At 49.4% G+C, this 16,580-nt stretch overlaps 1 protein-coding gene across 1 annotated transcript; it reads right to left on the bottom strand.

Moving 5' to 3' along the window:
- Positions 1 to 22: 22 nt before the first annotated feature.
- tulp4a (TUB like protein 4a) lies at positions 23 to 16,496 on the bottom strand. Its single transcript, XM_029849128.1, has 15 exons — positions 16,387 to 16,496; positions 14,650 to 15,489; positions 10,525 to 10,653; positions 10,284 to 10,445; positions 9,907 to 10,087; positions 9,255 to 9,362; positions 9,013 to 9,179; positions 8,682 to 8,906; positions 7,866 to 8,100; positions 7,231 to 7,375; positions 6,381 to 6,525; positions 6,206 to 6,299; positions 5,650 to 6,112; positions 2,748 to 5,169; positions 23 to 2,669 (listed from the first exon to the last, which is right to left on the bottom strand). The coding sequence occupies exons 2-15, from the start codon at positions 14,899 to 14,901 to the stop codon at positions 2,553 to 2,555; spliced, it is 4,845 nt and encodes a 1,614-aa protein (XP_029704988.1). The 5' UTR covers positions 14,902 to 15,489; positions 16,387 to 16,496; the 3' UTR covers positions 23 to 2,552.
- Positions 16,497 to 16,580: the final 84 nt, after the last annotated feature.

Genomic DNA, 16,580 nt, shown 5'->3' with positions numbered 1-16,580 from the left:
TTTAACACAAACGCAACCACTCATCTGAAACAATGACATTTTATTCAAAAGATGCGTGACATATACAATTATAAAATAATTTACATGGCATGCCTTACTATCCATTCACTAAAAACGTTCAGTCACCAAGTCACTCTTCTTTTCAAGTGTTTTTGTCATTGAAGTCTACAAATACAAAGCACACATTTTCTTTTTGTTGCTAAACAAAAGTCAAATTCTACACTATCTACACCTGGTTTCAGTTAAAAGTAAATCCTTAAACCCTAATTACATAGGCAATTCAGAACATAAAATTCGGTGCATTGTGAACTCTAAATTTTAATTTTAAAGTGTTTTCGATCCAGGAGCCACGGCCTCACGGGTTTAAAGAGAACACTGATGGGATTGGTCGACTGCACAGTGGAACACAGACACACCTCGACTTGAACAGTTACATTCTACACAACTAGTCTACTTACTACGCTAAACTGGGCACTTACTCATTCACAACTTTTCCATCCACTGCAATTTTCACAAAACACAGGAAAATAAACCTCCTCTACCGACCCCCCCCCCCCCCCCCCCCCCCCCTCACATCGCACCTCATAACCTGGGCCACGCTCGCAACCCCCCCCCCATCCATGACCTGTTGAGGAAAATTCCACAATACATAGTATGTCTAGAAGCTAACACCTCCTATAGGAAACCGTCCTATAAATAAAAAGCTACAAATGAGATGCAGAAGGAACAGAATGCCGTTGATCTGAGGTTAAGCGCGATGAATGAAACGGTTGTTTTTCCTCCCTTAGAAAGTATTGCACAACTAAATCAGACTAAGACATGATGTCGTGTTACTCACGGTTTCAGTAACCGTACTTGTCACCTCGACCCCTCCTCAGACGTGCATCCCGTGATATGCAAACACAACGACGGCGTCGCACAATTATCGCGCCAAGCCTGAAAGAGCTGAAAGAGCAAGGGTCCAAAATGACCCTTTAATCAGGAAAAACCTTCCCTAAAGGTTTAGTTTTCCACCAATGAATTTCACGAAATGCAGATTTTGGCACAGATATTAGAAGTGACCGCATGAACAATTAAATCTGTTCATTAAACCCAAATGTTAACATTTTACAGATTAAAACAAATACCAGCTCCCCAAGACACTTGCAAACAGTTTAATAAGCTACTTATGTTTTGCGATCAGCTCAAATTTTCCTTGAGTGTGACTGGCCAAAACATGATTCCAATAATTATCTACAACAAACATTTTAACACCTTCATCCTTCTTCACAGGTGCTTTGACTTCACAACTCAGTGAGAATTTTAATTCCATTGACCTTTTTTTTTGTAGCCGAGTCTCTTACAGGTCTGTTCCCCACACCTGTTATTACACTTAAAACAGTGGAGACAGGTGTAAAACTACATCACGCGTCTTCACAACATTTACATATACGACTGAGTGTATTTACATGTCCTCTGAAGGGAGTATGAAATGGTAGAGGTGAAATATATAAAAATATTTCGTGTACCTCGCCAACATGTTCAGCGTGTTTGTCAGGAACCTGGGACAGGCCACACCCCCTTCGCACAACGAGCTCACTTCACAGAAGTGACACCAGCTGATACATCACTTCCTGTCGAGAGTTCTTCCCTTCAGCCCTCGGTGACTTCATTTCCTGCCCTTAATCGTGCAGGTGCTCGAGTTCAGAAACGCTCTCCCACATAAAGGAGGTAAAAAGGGTGCGAACGATGACACAGATGTTAAAATACGCATCGCGTGATCAAATCATAAATAATCTCCGTCCTTCAAATTCCCAGGAAACGATGTGGGAAAACTGCAGGCGACCCCATTTATATCTACTCTACGAACATCCCAACAGCGAAACACCGGTTACAGCTTAAAATGCGAAACGCGACCTCTAATTAGTGCTTCAAAAAGGTTGTAGGTAAAAGTCTCGATTCCGGCCGACGGGCCGAGTAACTTAAGGAATGGCGGGAGAAAAAAAAAACCTAAACTCAAAGCTGGAGACCCCGCAGGCCTTCACCAGGTTCAGTCATTCAACACAAGCTTAAAAGCAAGAGCTGTAGTTACCGTGGTAACTGTTTCACTGACGTTTGTGTACAGCAATAGATTTCAGTGCCCAGTAGTACCTGTGCTCCCTGGGGAAATACACCTCCAGAGTGTAGTTTTCAAGTATTACTGCTGCCTGTCCTGAAAACTGTACTCCTCCTTTCACTGAGCCAAATCAGCTATCTCGCCTCTCAGTTTCTTCTAGCTAAAGCAGCATTTATTTGCATGATGATTACCAAATCTAAGCTCTTTGGCCCCGTGTGCATCGCCGCCGATCGAACACGTCCGAGGGCCCGACTGGCAAATCCAGCCGACGCTTATTGCACCGACTTTAGTGGCAGCATTTTGTAGTGCAGCAAAATTCCATCGGTCCCTTTAAGGACTCGGGCTAATCTTCGCTCAAATGTCCAAAACCCCCCGATAATCTCACTCGTAAGAAATGCCACTTCAAGATTGCATTAGAATCCCAGATATAACTCGGGGTAGGTAGAGCAGGGGCAGGTCATTTGAGGCGTTGGGTAACATTCGCTAAAGCCACTGCGAAGGCCTGTACGGCCGAGAAGGGGTACTGGAAGTCCAGGATGTAGGCGTTGCCGTCGATCCTGCCGAACTGCATCACCTGCGCAGGTAAGCACACAAAGAGAAGCGATGAGTAAAACCTCCAAATGTCCATATGCCATGGCACCGGGAGACCTACCTGTCTGCCCTCCAGTTCGATTTGAAAGTTCTTGGCAGACTCCTGGGTGACGCGGCCCCCGAAGTCCAGCTGGTAGACCTGCGTGGCCTCGTTCCACAGCGGCTGTTTGTTGGCCATGACGTACACGAAGCCCTGGTTGCCCAGCCCCCTGTCCTCCTTCTCATTGGACTTTCGGCACCTAATCTCATCCAGTTCACTCGCGGCCCTCAGGTTCCTCTTGCTCTTCCAGCCCTTCTTGGCGCTCTGGCACTGGTTGAGCAGCTCGTCCCCGCTGATGAACAGCTCCGGCTCGCTTTCTGAGCTGTCTTGGAACTCACTGTTGGCAGGGGCTTTGTTTATCTTTTTGGCCTTCAACTGTTGCTCTTTTTGGCCCTTCAGCTTCTTCTTGTCTCGTCCTCCCAGCCGAGGACTAGAGATGAGCGAGTTGAAATCGCCCATCGCCCTGCCCTCTTTTTTCGACTTGCTGCCCTCAGCTAGCGGCTCGTCCGAGCGCCCGTCCAGCCGCTTGCGATGCTTCTTGCTGAGTTTCTCGGACCGCTGGGGCACGGGACTCTCGGTTAAAGACAGCACCTCCTGAAAGCCCTCCCCAGCCTCTGCCATAGCTTCTTGCAGTCCCGCGTGACCTGGCAGCTCTGCTGGTGGGGGTGGCGGAGGGGGTGGCGGCGGCGGCGGCGGCGAGACGACATTTTTCTCTGCTGCCAACTGGGAGGCTTTTGGTGGTAGTGGCACTGGAGGAGGCGGTTTTGGTGGGCAAGAGTTATATGTTCCCCAGGGAGTGTGAAGGGTAACGGGGGGGATGGGAAGCCCAGCACAGGCACTCCCTCCTGGATACATGGGTGGGAGGGGACAGCAGGCTAGGTTTGCCAGATTTGCAGAGTAACTTTGTGGTAGCACAATGGTGGCATCCTGCTGTGAGAAGGGCACTGATGCCACGACTTCTTTAGGAGAACAGGGATGTGGAGACCCTTGAATGGGATGAAGTTGGACTCCAGAATAGGCAGCTGTTGAAGGGTACTGGAGAGAAACCTGGTAACCCGTAGGTGCTGCCGACGCTTGAAGTGAGGTGGCATTAGGGCTTGTGGGGGACTTGGGAGAGAGGACAAAAGGCAATCTGGACACATCCAAGTGCTGAGATGAACTAAGAATAAGTGGAGGTGGTTTATGGGGTCCAAGATTCAGAGTTGCGGTCCGTTCCTGAGGCACCCACACCTCGTCCGAGGCGGTTGGGTCCCACTGATAAGGTGGTGGCCGTTTGACAACTAACCCAGAGGCATCGCTTCCTCCTAGCGCCAAATGCCTCAGCGATTGATTAAGAGATTCGTCCTCACTGAATGCTGAATTGACATAATCACTTCGTTCTCTGCTACTCGGTGCAGCCACAGATCCTTCGAGAGAGCTCAGCAGATTGTAAGTTGACTGGGAGGGCAGAGGTGGACCGCTGTTGGAGTGAATTATAACGGTGCTGTGTGGTGCTCCGTTCCCCGGAGGAAAGTCCTGCCTGATAATAGTCCCTCCTGCTATCCCATTGGCACTCCCTGGGGCACTGCCTGCAACACTGGACGCGCTGCTACACTGGCTGCATGTATATAAGGCCGTTGGCGCCCTCTGGTGGAATGAAGATGCTAGTGTATTACTGTTTTTAGCCTTGGGGGGCAGTGGTCTGGGTGGTTCGGACATCTGGGAAACTTTGAGAGCAGCCTCTCGGCTATTCCTCCTGAGAGCAGCGTGGATCAGATTGCTGTCGAGCCTCTGTCCAGAACTCCTGATAACGGCACTGTTCTGATTGGCCGGATCGGGGTACGGGGGCGGGTCTCCAATGGGTATGGAGTAGCGGGGTGCAGTGAGTCTGTTGAGGGTGGCGGAGGTGTAGGGAAGCTGGATTTTTTTGTCAGCCGAAGAGGAGGACGTCGATGATGAGGATGACGTGACCCTGAGAGTAGCAGAACTGCCGGGTCCCTGGAGTGCGTAGACATTCTGATTGCAGACGAGGCGTGTCCGGGGACGGCACACTTCCTCCACGTTCCCACTACTGTCAAATGTGGTTATCCTCTCATACCCCAGAGGTGTGGGGTACTGTGCTTGTTGCTGTCCTGAAGGATAAAGTGAGAATTCTCCCTTCTTCATGCAGACCTCACCAGGGGGAGGGGTCCCCCCGGTGCTCCCAACGGCTCCAGATGCAGGATTGGAAGCTGCCGCAGCAGCCGATGCCGACGCAGCGGCCGCAGCAGCCACCGCAGCAGCGACTGTCCCCGGGTACGGGGGTGGGGGGTTCATTTTACTAAGTTCTAATGGAGCACTGAAGACGACAGTATCGGCCTCGGCCAGCTGCGGAGTGGAGCGCGTATTTTTGATCTTCAGCAAGTGTTCACCCCCCAGCGCCCTCTCAACCACCAAATCTGCAGGCGGATGGGGGATTTGGATTTGCAGCGCTCCGGGCTGGAGCTGGTGCATGGCTCCACCTGAAGTCTGTCCTGATGGCAGAGAGGAAACAGGGATTTGAATGTGGAGCTGTTGAAGTTGATGGCTGTGCTGCTGCTGCTGCTGCTGCTGCTGCTGCTGCTGTTGTTGTTGCTGCTGTTGCATTTGCTGCTGCTGTAAGTGTTGTTGCTGCTGCTGCATGTGTTGGAACTGCTGCTGAAGGTGCTGCTGCTGAAGCTGCTGTTGTAAATGTTGCTGCTGTAATAACTGTTGCTGCTGGAGCTGCTGCTGCTGGAGCTGCTGCATCTGTTGCTGCTGCTGCTGCTGCTGCTGGAGCTGCTGCATCTGTTGCTGCTGCTGCTGCTGCTGCTGGAGCTGCTGCATCTGTTGCTGCTGCTGCTGAAGCTGCTGCATCTGTTGGTGATGCTGTTGGTGTTGCTGCTGGTGATGAGCCGACTGTTGTTGCTGTGAAGGATGATGAGAGGGAGGCGGTCCCACCATTAGGCGACCGATTTCCAGTCCTCCGAAGATGACCTGCCCAGGACTGGAATACCTGGTGGGAACTGTGTACTGGGCTGTCAGGATGGCGTCCTGACTTTGGTCTGGCCCAGCAGATGCTCCAGCAGGGTTTGTCGCTGGATTTGTTAGAACATCCAGCTGAACATTCTGATTGGCTAGAAGTGACTGGACCAGACCGATGTTCTGGGCAGGGGACATTGCCTGGGCGGGACTATGAATGGGGGCTATAGGTATGTTGACGGTGCACGGCGGGTTGTCGTCAGCACCGCCAGCAGGGCCTGTGACAGGCAGATCGTCCTCATCTTCACTGAAGACATTGGGGCTGAAGACGGGCAGGTTGATGCAGTCCATGGAGATCTTACGCACCTCTGGGAGGTAGATGGTCATCTGCCGAGGCTGCAGATGGAGGAGGCTCGTCTTATAGATGACTAAGAGCAGAGAAACGGGTTAAAACACACAGGAGAGGCAAAACTGAAGCAACTGTGTGAGTCTGTCATGACTGAAGGTTCAAGGCTGATTACCTGCACCGAGATTAGCTGGCAGGAATGTGGCCAGTCCCACAATCTTGAACTTTGTCCCCCAGATATTGGATGTGACCTGAGCAAGGTAATTTTGCTAAAAAGCCCAAACGAAGAGATTAATTTCTCCCTCTTTTTCTCCAGTTAATGAAAATGAAAACTTCGCCTCCTTCTGTACCTGAGTGATATCATCTAGAGGAAATTCCCTCCGAGTTAGACTGGGCGACCCAATTGAAGGTTTTCGTATAGGTAACCGTGGTGACCTGGAGATCTCTTGCGTAGCACGAGAAAGCTTGGGTGATTTTCTGGGATCGATGTTGATCCTGTTGGTAAAGGGACAAACTAAGTCTCTACAGAGAAGGTAGGCAGATGAGAAAGGTGGTTTAGGCATGCAGTGAACCGAAGCAAGAGCACAACATTTAACAAGGACTGATAAGTATGTTAATTTGGGAGGAATAACTAAGTAACTTAAGCATCAACACTGTAATGGACACGTGCTCATTAGTGCAGAGGAGCATTTCTCCATTAACCCATATGAAGTCTGGCTGCTACTAATGGTGGCCAGTAGAGGCTCCACGGGGGAGTGGGAGGACTCGCCGAGACAGACCTGCACGTGGAACTGCTAGAGATCAACGGGAGCAGTTCACCCAGCATCAAAATCAAATGTGTCCATATTCTAGTCTCTTCTGTTATGACTGATGATCACACTTTTACTAATCAACACTTAAATGCATACAAGGGCGGCGCTGCCTTTACTGTGCACAGACACCCCAATAAGGTTTAATTAACGTTTCACAGACACACACATGCACTTCTACATCTGTGAGACATAATGAGTAACCCAGCTCCTTACCTGCAGACACCTGCACCAAATTCTACCCTTTAGATTAAAACCAAACCCACAAACGGAGCATTGAAGTGTTGAGGAGCTGCCAGAATGTCCTCTCTGCGCTAGTCAAATGTGTATTTTGGGCCTTACTTGGTAACAGTACAACACACAGACAAACACCGATTAGACATTTGGTTACCTGGGGAGTTTGGGGGACTTGCTGCCTCTTGATATCTTGGGAGATTTCTTTCCAACCCAGTCATCACTGAGCTCGATGTCACTGGAGTCTGAGCAATTACAGCTGTCAATCATGGCAGATATCAGGCTGCTACCATATATCTCGTCTGAAGACACAAAAGTGCATTTTATGTTAATAAAGTTCCAAGTATCAAGTAGCAATGCAAGTTTATTATTACAATGAAGCAAAACTATAAGAAAGCAGGCTAATTCGTACAGAAAACCCAAGAAGCACTTTTAAGTCCATGATAACCTTTCTGCAGTTTCAGCTTCTTCTCTTCATAGAAGATGTGGAGCACTGCTCCTGAAATTTAGGCCAGGCTAATTAATTAAATGGACATTACAGTGTTGATGGGCTGGAACCGTTCCACGACTTCTTTCATCTCTCATTTTGGGAGAGGTTCCAGAATGATTTGTTTAAATCCATTTAGCCGCTTTTAATGGACATGGGACCAACCTCGTAGAACTAAAACAATCTTGCACTTTCAACATCACAATTTAGAAGACAGTTTAATCACTTTATTAGCCTATTACAGTTAGCTCGCTTAAAACAGAATTTACTTCAATAACAAAGCTTTTTTTTATTTTAATTTTTACCTGTTTTCCCATCTGTCTTAGGGTCCATGATGACAAACTCTGGACGCAGTTTGCTTATTCGTCGGCCTTTGAGGATAGGCACCAGTCCACCCATGTACTCGAGGTACAGAGTGTAGCAGGGGCTCCCCACTTCAGGGTTATCCTCGGTACGCTTCATGGTACAGTGGAGACGCTCGTTTCCAGCGTTTGGGTAGCTCACAAAATCACGCATGTTGTTGGGATCTGGGACGGGAGGCTGGAAAGATAAAACGGAGTTCGTACGCACAGCGCTACAAACAAACTAGAGCAGGCATGGGCAAACTAAGGCCCGGGGGCCACACGCGGCCCGTTAAACGTTTTAATCCGGCCCGCCAAACTTGAAAAATTAAATGAATAAACCTTGTTAATGTTAAATTTTCACTGCAATTCTGGTGTTTTCCCACTAGAAAAAAGACAGTCAGGAGGAGAGAGATGGTGATATCCTGAAGGATAACAGAACTTTCAGTGCTTTAAAATAGAAATGGTTATTGATTTTTTTTAAAAAGGCACATTTTATTCATTTGATTTTAAGTGTTTTAAGACTCATTCCAAAGTCAGATATTTTGTTGTAATGCTTCTCTTCATTTTCATTTGAAATTAAAGCACATGTTTTCTCCATATCCCAAGATGTGTATTTTTTCTCCAATGAGGTGAGGTTACCAAAGCACTCCATCCATCCATCTGCTCCTGGTCCGGCCCCTTTGTCAAATGTTAGAACCCATTGTGGCCCACGAATCAAAATGTTTGCCCACCCCTGAACTAGAGCCCCGACTCCCCCTAAAGCCCGCACCCACTCACCTTGATCGTGGTGACGAACGCAGCGGTGACGTAAGACCCGAGCCGCGACGGCATCGTCAGCTTGGCCACGTCTTTTTCCTCCTTCACCGCAGTTGCGATTCCCTGCTGGCAGAGCAGCTGCAGGCTGGCGACGCGGTGCTCCACCCGCAAAATGTACAGCGCGGGACCAGAGGCCAGGAAGAGGCGCGAGTCCCTGTGACCCCAGCACAGGGTGGTGATGGGGCGCTGCAGCGACAGCGTCAAAAAGGGTTGAAAACAACCAGCGTTAACATCAAGCTTAATATAATAAGCTTGATAATGAGGTAATAATGAGGTTTCTGAGAATATTTACTTGTGCTGGTGTGTCCAAGCTATAAATGTGTTCGCCCCGGACGTTGTAGAATTTGACGGTGGCATTCCTGATGGGGGGAGGAGAGGAGGGGTCAGGTGGGAGGAGGCTCCTCTCCATCCCTGCCACTGCGAGCAGGTCGCCCTGGGAGCACCACTGCACAACCACATCTACAGGAAAACAAACACGTTACCAGGGGGCGAAGCAGGCAGCAGGCGTTGGGAGAAGGAAATCGGCCCACGCACCTTTGAGACCAGTACGGATGAGGGTGGGCGAGAGGTCGTCGTAGTTGTTCATGAGGCTGATGTCTCCAGAGGTGAAGCCCACCGTCAGCAGTGGTTTCTGGCTGTGCACTGATTCAAAGACAGAAGATGGAAAATGGACGACTGCGTCATTGTCATCGTTCTGTAAGGACGGGGCAGCCTCGCGTCTCACTCAAGTTTCTACTGGCGTTCATTGATTTCTGCTGACTGGTTTCGTTGGTGCGTTAGGGCACAATTAGCGCTCCAGCCGAGGCGGGCGCTGTTTAGGTTAACCATTTTGCCCACGGTGAAGGGAGGAGACAAAAATAGAACAGCCCTCCACCAACTGGGATTAATTACACCCAAGAGAAAATGAGACAAAAAAGACAAACTGGAAGAAACCAAATAAGCCCAGTGTGTGGGTTGGTGAGTGGGGAATGTTGCTAACGCAGGTGTGACTACGCTCCATTCATGGATTAGTTAATAACAGTGAATTAATTAACCAGTCAGAATGATCTGTTACTGCCGCTTATTTTTATTATTTTTGACTCCAGGGTAACAGGTGATTTGGAAAAGCAAAACACAGGAACCGCTATATAGTTTACGGTAATGTGCTGTGATCAGTTTTTACCACTAAATATAAATAAGCACTCACCTTGTGGTAGCGAGTAATCGTCAGAGTCCATGTCACTCTCACTGCTGTCCTCCACCAGGAAACTGGGACAGTTCCAGGACATGCTGACGATGCCGTCCGACTCATGCAGCAGAATGTGGGCCAACATACGACCGTGGCAGTCCATCACTATCACCTGTCCGTCCGCAGTACCAAATAACACCTACACACCCACAGGCCAGGGCGGTTAGACAAGACAAATGATGAGGAATTCATGGAAAAGGGCCAATAAAGAGGTCAGAAGAGGCTCGTTATATATGCAGTCGATCATTCATTTTAACAGAATTTAACAATACGTAAGAATTAACAACGCCTGGAAATCCGTAACCATGCTCCATGCATCTCACTCAATAAAGTACCTGCTGGTCGTCAGGAGTCCAGATTCCACAGGTGATCTGGCTTTCCAGGTTGATCTCAGAGGACCAGTGCCTCTGCCCGCTGACGGACCCCACCAAGACAAACCCATCACGGTAGGAGATGAGAGCCTGAGTGCCATCGTGGGACCAAGTGAAGTCACTCACCTGAAAAGGAAGCGGACTCGTGAGCGCGATGGCTGCCCTGTCCCATGTTTGCGTTTATGTGGAACGCTGTGTATCCCACCTGTGCTCCACGGTCATTAACCAGCTCCACAGACCAACGACCCTCATACTGAATCCAAACAAATATTCCTCCGTCTGTATCGCAAGTGGCCAGTTTCTGGAAGGGCTCGTTCCATCGCACCAACACCACCTGATGGGTGCGCGGGAAAGGAATGAACGATGAACAGTTAGCGGGGTTAGCAGCACGTAGGAATATTCCAGGCTGTGTTGTGTAAACGCAGGTATTTAGAGTTCATCTCTTCTGCTTGTTCTTGTTAAACTGCAAAGAACTGTTTGTGGCAAAGTGGAGAAAACATAATAATAGGAGTTACGCACAAAATGCTGCCCATAGGAGAGTAGTCGACACTAAAATGCTCTTAAATTAAAGTGGAAATTAGGTGCAACCGTTGTTGATGGTAGGGATGCAGAGCGTGTATCCATACGCCGCGCCTCGTCTCGTGTAGCGTGACTCAGCCTATTCCAGGAGGAATAATCCCGAGCAGAGAGCATCGCTCCGAGGGAGGCACGTGGGCGGTACATGCTCTCCACACAACACGGGGCTGGTCTTAGCAGGGCTTAGCAAGCCCAACAGATCAGTCTTCCACCGCACAATACCCCCCCCCCCCACCCCAGGTGTCTCCTCTTCTTAACCGCTTTATCCTTTCAGTGTCACGGGGAGGGGACACAAAGGGTGAAGGCAGGTCCGCCCCTGGTTGGGTCACCAGTTCATTGCAGGGCCCTATTTGAGCATGTGTGGGTTCGGTACCTTGCTCAACGGTACCTGGGCGGTGCTCTGAAGGTGTTCTGGCACCTCCTCCTACTACAAGAACACCTTCCATCTTTGGTCTGCTCTGGGGCTCAAACCAAGAACCCTCTGCTTCTCAGCCAAGCTCTCAACAGCCTGATCTACCACCGCTCGCCCCCCCGAGGTGTCCTGCTTCCAAAAACACCGTCTTCTTGTCCAGGGAAGCGATTATCGGTCTCAGTCTCATCATTTTGAGCTCAGTATCGGCCAAAAGTGGTAGTAAACATAAAATATGCAAGCAGACCACTGAGATATTTGAATATTGCTATATGTGACTCGGCTATAGCTGCGCCAGCCCCGGCTCTGCTTATCTTGCGCTCTTATTATCTTTGTCTAAAGCAGAGGATCCACAAACATCACTTTAAGCATGACCCTTGTGCAGCACTCCACACTATGAGTAGGATTCTCCTGACTCACACGGCAACCCGGTGTCCTGGGAGCCACCTGCCATGTTTTTGCTCACACGAGTGTCCTAGTCTGAGCTGCAGGAGCCACGATACGAAGAGATTCTAACTGTTGCTGGGCTGTTTTTATTTATTTATTTTTTTAAAAGATGCTGAAACAATCCGCGGGTCTCGCCAGACAACTGCACTCTCTCACCACAAAGCAGCCAGATGTCTGTGCTCTCCTACTCCGCCTGCAACCTCCAATAAGCTAAATGGATTTTCCACGAGATGCTAATGAAGAAGCTAATTCTGCTCTGCCCATTGAAATCATAAGGCATCAAATTAGCTAGAATCTCCACTGTACATGGCTAAAGAAACCCATGCAGCCTTGGCAGTTTACGTCTGTAGACATTAGCCAAACTGTACACAGGATTCATCAGAGGATTTACACATCTTACGCGCTCTGAAGTGCACGTTTAACCACAGCATCACAGAGGTGAGAATAATCTGTCTGCATAAATTTAGCTCAGTGAAGAGATTAATGCAAGCTGGTTCCACGAGGGGACGTCGTTGTGATGCAACCATCGGGCAGATCAGGCGTCACATGGACTCGAGACACGATCTGGATTTAAAGAAATAGCAAGAAAAGCACGTGTGTGCAGGGAAACGTACGCGGGTCCAATGTGCCAGGTGAAACTCCTGTCATGGGCTGACGACCAGGAGCTGAGCGGACCAATCAAATTAGCGGACGGCGTCGGGTTCCACCGGAGTCAGCAGAAGTGAGGCGACATTGGGTTTGTGCAATGTCACCGTGGAACTGTTGGATTGGAAGCACCCCCGTATGCGGCTTATGACGCCGGACATAAAACTGAACCATAGATCGATGGCGTGACGCGTGTGCGGTCCACATGCACCTTAGTTGTGGCGTATTTCTGCCTTTGTTGGCGTCGCAGTAATTAAACTGGACCATATTTAGAGACGAGTGAAGGAAAAATGTCACTTTGGTGGCATGAGCAAAGCACAAGCAGCGTAACACGGACCATTAAAAAGAAAACACACGTGTCAAGAGTTAGCAGACGAATACACCTGGACCGCAGGAAGCACGGGGCTTGACTGTTACGCAACACCTCGTCTCCAAGGGAGGATTAGCACAAGGCCATCTCCAGTAAAAAGATTTAAAAGATGACCTTACTGCAGCGAAGGGGTCATGGAGGAAGCCCTCCACAAAGCCTGGGATTTTAAGAGGTCCGCTAAGGACAGGCAGGAGAGTTTGAAGGAGACGAGAAAGGAGACGAGTCCAAAATAAGAGGAGGAAGAGGAGCTGGACAGAACTACTGAGATAACAGAACAGGAGCAGAGGATGCACTGTTAAACCTGAGGAAAGTGGCAAGAACGGCGCCGCCACAGCCCGTTAAACAGCAACGCCTTTATTCCATCTGTCCGGTCTGTGTTGTAGAAGCAGCAATGATGTATTCCACTCAAATCAAAGTCAATTGTTTGGCTCTGCTTTAAGATGGACAGACAATTCATTTAATGTCTTCTTCCTCTTTAAGTCTCTTATTTTTAAAACCCGGGGAGGACGTGGATGGTCCCAGCACAGACCATCTACGTGAGATATGGACTAATAAAGCCAGTGCAGAAGATGCTTTTAAGGACGGCCTGTCAAGCAGCGAAGCCATTAAGCACAAGTGGGATTTATTAAAGGCCAACTTCTTCTGTTTGGTCCATCTTGACGAGCAGGAGGAGACCTGAACAACCCCGTGGCCACGTTGCTGCCAATAAACAGCAGATTTATCTCTTCTTTGACTCAAGAGATATAAAATGATCCTCCGTGCCGCTCACGTAGGTTCTGAAAAACAGGGACCGGTCCCATGGGATCGCCCATCTCCGGTGGATTAGAGCCCATTAGAGACTCTGACGTTCGGCCCTTAAGCCTCGTCAGAGTCTGGGCTTGGATTCTCCTGCCAACAGCCATCTATCACCAAGACCTCAGGAAACCTGTACATCACAATTTGACAGCATTCTGTCACTTCCAGGAGGATAAAAACCACAGGCTGACAAACACGAGGGGACCTTAAACTATCCGCCTGCTTTCATCCACGTCTAGTTTTGTTACAGTGGGGCACAACTGACAAAGAAACACCAGAAATAGCATCAGGACCCTGAAGGTGAAGTTCCAAATTGTGTTTTCCTCTTGTCTGGCTGCTTTATTTTTACTCTTCTACACATTTCTCACACTTTCTGACCTCAGAAATCTGAACACGCAGATGAAGAACTTGCAAAGACCAAAATTCCGGCATGAGCCGATTCAGGTGGACGCACAGTTACCAGCTGACAGTGCTGCCGGTCTAAGCGGTGAGCAGCGTGGCAACGCCAAAAAGATGAATCACAACAGGAAGGGGGGAGGAGGCTGATTCAATTAGAAAATTCCTTGAGGAATCATTTTTTATTAATCTGGACTTCAGGCTCTAAAACCTGCAACAAATCACCTAAATGTGAATGTCTGTGCTTGGACCACAATCAAGTGGGCAGCGTTAAATGACATTTCTGCTGCGCTCCAGTCGATCTGCCTCGGGGATTCATCCACTCTTCCCGGGGCTGCCGTAGGGAACGCTGACGCAGCGCCTTGCCCCGTCCGACCAGCGGCTACACCCACGAAACGCACAATAAACCAGCAGCCCGCGTCCCATCCCAGGGCAATATTCATATACTCAATAAACTTCCACATTACTCAGCCCTCATTCCTAATGACAAAATAAATAGGCCGAGGGCATTAATAACGTGAGGTTGGAATAACGCCAGCGTGCGCTGGGGAAGACGCCCGGGCGCCGTCCTCACACGCGTCCGAGACCCGTCAGCTTCGAAGGCGACGTCTAGAACATCCGTTAAGACCTTTTTATATCCAGAAAATTAAAAGAACAAACAGCCTGAAGAAGGAATTATCCTTCCGTCTCACCTCGCTGTTGTGTCCTCTCAGGTTGAAGTTGACCCTCTGCGGAGTGGGTCGGTCCCGCCTGCAGTGGCTGGAGGTGAACGTGACCCCCACCACCCCCCTGCTGTTGCCGGTGGCGAGCCAGCCCTCCTCGTAGTAACGCTTCCTGCACACCGGTTTCTCCTTCTCGCTTTTGGGCACGCGGCCCTTCCAAGACAGGCAGAGGATGTTGGAGTCACTGCAGATGACCGGCCCGTGCTCCACGGCGGCGAACATCTCTGCAGACCTCTGAGCCCTCCGCCTGGGGGGGGGGGGGGGGGAGGCTGGGGCTCTTCAGAGGCGCTGCGTTGTTATTACCGCCTCTCTTCCACTGAGATCGCTGACTCGATGTTTGATGTGTGACAATGGTGCATAGTTCTTTCACGTTTCCTGGCTCTGCTGTCTGGGTACGGCTGCGCAAAAATCAGGTCAAAAAGAGCTGGAGGTCAACGCCGGCGGTCGCATGTCTGCTGAACAAAAGGCACAATTTCGAGGTGTGTATTTGCTCATCCGAGTCGATTCAAGGTACCGTGAAATTCTTTAGAAAGCCGCAGCAGCCGATTCCAAACCGAGGCCGCCTGCTTGGAACATCCACCCCAAAAAAGAACCCATGGGCAACATCCCAGTGTTTCCAGTTGATAAGAATGCCTCTGTCCAGTTCAGTGTGGAACCTCTGAGCTCCGTGTCCTCTTCATGCCGGGCGTGTAAGAGGAGCGGGGGACTCCTCTCCATCAGCTGCCAGTCCGCTGGAGAGCCTGTTCTCCAGGGAACGTCATCATGTCAGCCAGCCTGTCTCTCCAGTTGGCCTCGAGGTCCCATGAATGGCTACCGGGCGACACCAAAACAAACATCAGGAAGGAGCGTATATGGAATAAAACAGGTTATCAGATCACCTTTAGCTTCATGTTATTTTTAATATGCTGGCTCATTTACTCCATAGAAAAGAAGACAAAACTAATGTACCAAAGCGCAGTCTATCCTCTACAGGTTTTAATAAGCAGTAACAACAAAAGTACTAAAATGGACTATTCAGCACTGAAAGATAATTTAATTCCGACAGGCTTTGAAGGACAGAATATATAATCGACTTTCCCAAGCGGTTGTTATAAAATAAAAACCACAGTCTCTATAACAAAGCCCTTAAAATGTGGATTAGTTGTTCCGTATACCGTAACCGTAAGAAACACGACGGTAGAAATTAGACGTTTATCCTACATTTGAACGTTTAGGATAATAATACGTCGCACCGACAACTGAGATGCTGTTTGAGACAAAATAGCCCCGACACCGTCACCGACAGCTACCTGCTAGCCGAAGCTAACCGACACCAAGAGCGAAACCTCCGCTGGCTGCACAGAGGAAACCTTGTCAACAGTCTGATTTCGCTCCTTTTTACAAGGATGCAAGTCGATTCGGGCCGACGGCCTTCATCGCCACTTAGCGTTATTTCCCCTGTAAAGTATAAAGTGCAAGCTAACTGGCTAACAGATGAGCTAAAGCTGACTGAACGTGAAGCACCATCGCCTCAACATCCGCCGCTAACAGGCTAAAGCTAACACATTAGCTGTTTGTTTATTCCATTATACATCTATTTTAAATATCAGCCAGGGAGTCTCCGGAAGATCCGCGCGTTCATTGCGCGGAGAGCGCAGCGGTAGCATGTTATCGCCCGAGCCGACATCGAAACCGGGAGAAATCTTTAACAAAGAGAGCAGCGGGTACCTCGGATCCGCTCGCCCGCTGCTGCTGCTGCTTCCACCGGCTGCAGCCTCTGAACAACAGTGGCAGGGCCGGGCGGCTGCGTGACGTCACAGACACGTGACCTAGGCCAATTAAATGAGCGGACCTCACGCCAATCAAAGGCTTCACGTTCCTCTCATTTTAATCTCAGTTAACAAGGTTGCGCTGTCGCTGCG

This window comes from Takifugu rubripes, chromosome 16 (assembly GCF_901000725.2).
Source record: "Takifugu rubripes chromosome 16, fTakRub1.2, whole genome shotgun sequence".
NCBI lineage: Eukaryota > Metazoa > Chordata > Actinopteri > Tetraodontiformes > Tetraodontidae > Takifugu > Takifugu rubripes.
Note: the sequence above shows the minus strand (reverse complement) of the source record. Positions and strands in the feature narration are given on the sequence as shown.

Coding starts and splice junctions, on each gene's coding strand:
- tulp4a (XM_029849128.1), bottom strand. CDS start 14,901: ATGTTCGCCGCCGTGGAGCACGGGCCGGTCATCTGCAGTGACTCCAAC. Junction 10,088..10,283: donor GGACTCCTGACGACCAGCAG/GTACTTTATTGA, acceptor GTGGGTGTGTAG/GTGTTATTTGGTACTGCGGA. Junction 9,363..9,906: donor CGATTACTCGCTACCACAAG/GTGAGTGCTTAT, acceptor TCTTTGAATCAG/TGCACAGCCAGAAACCACTG.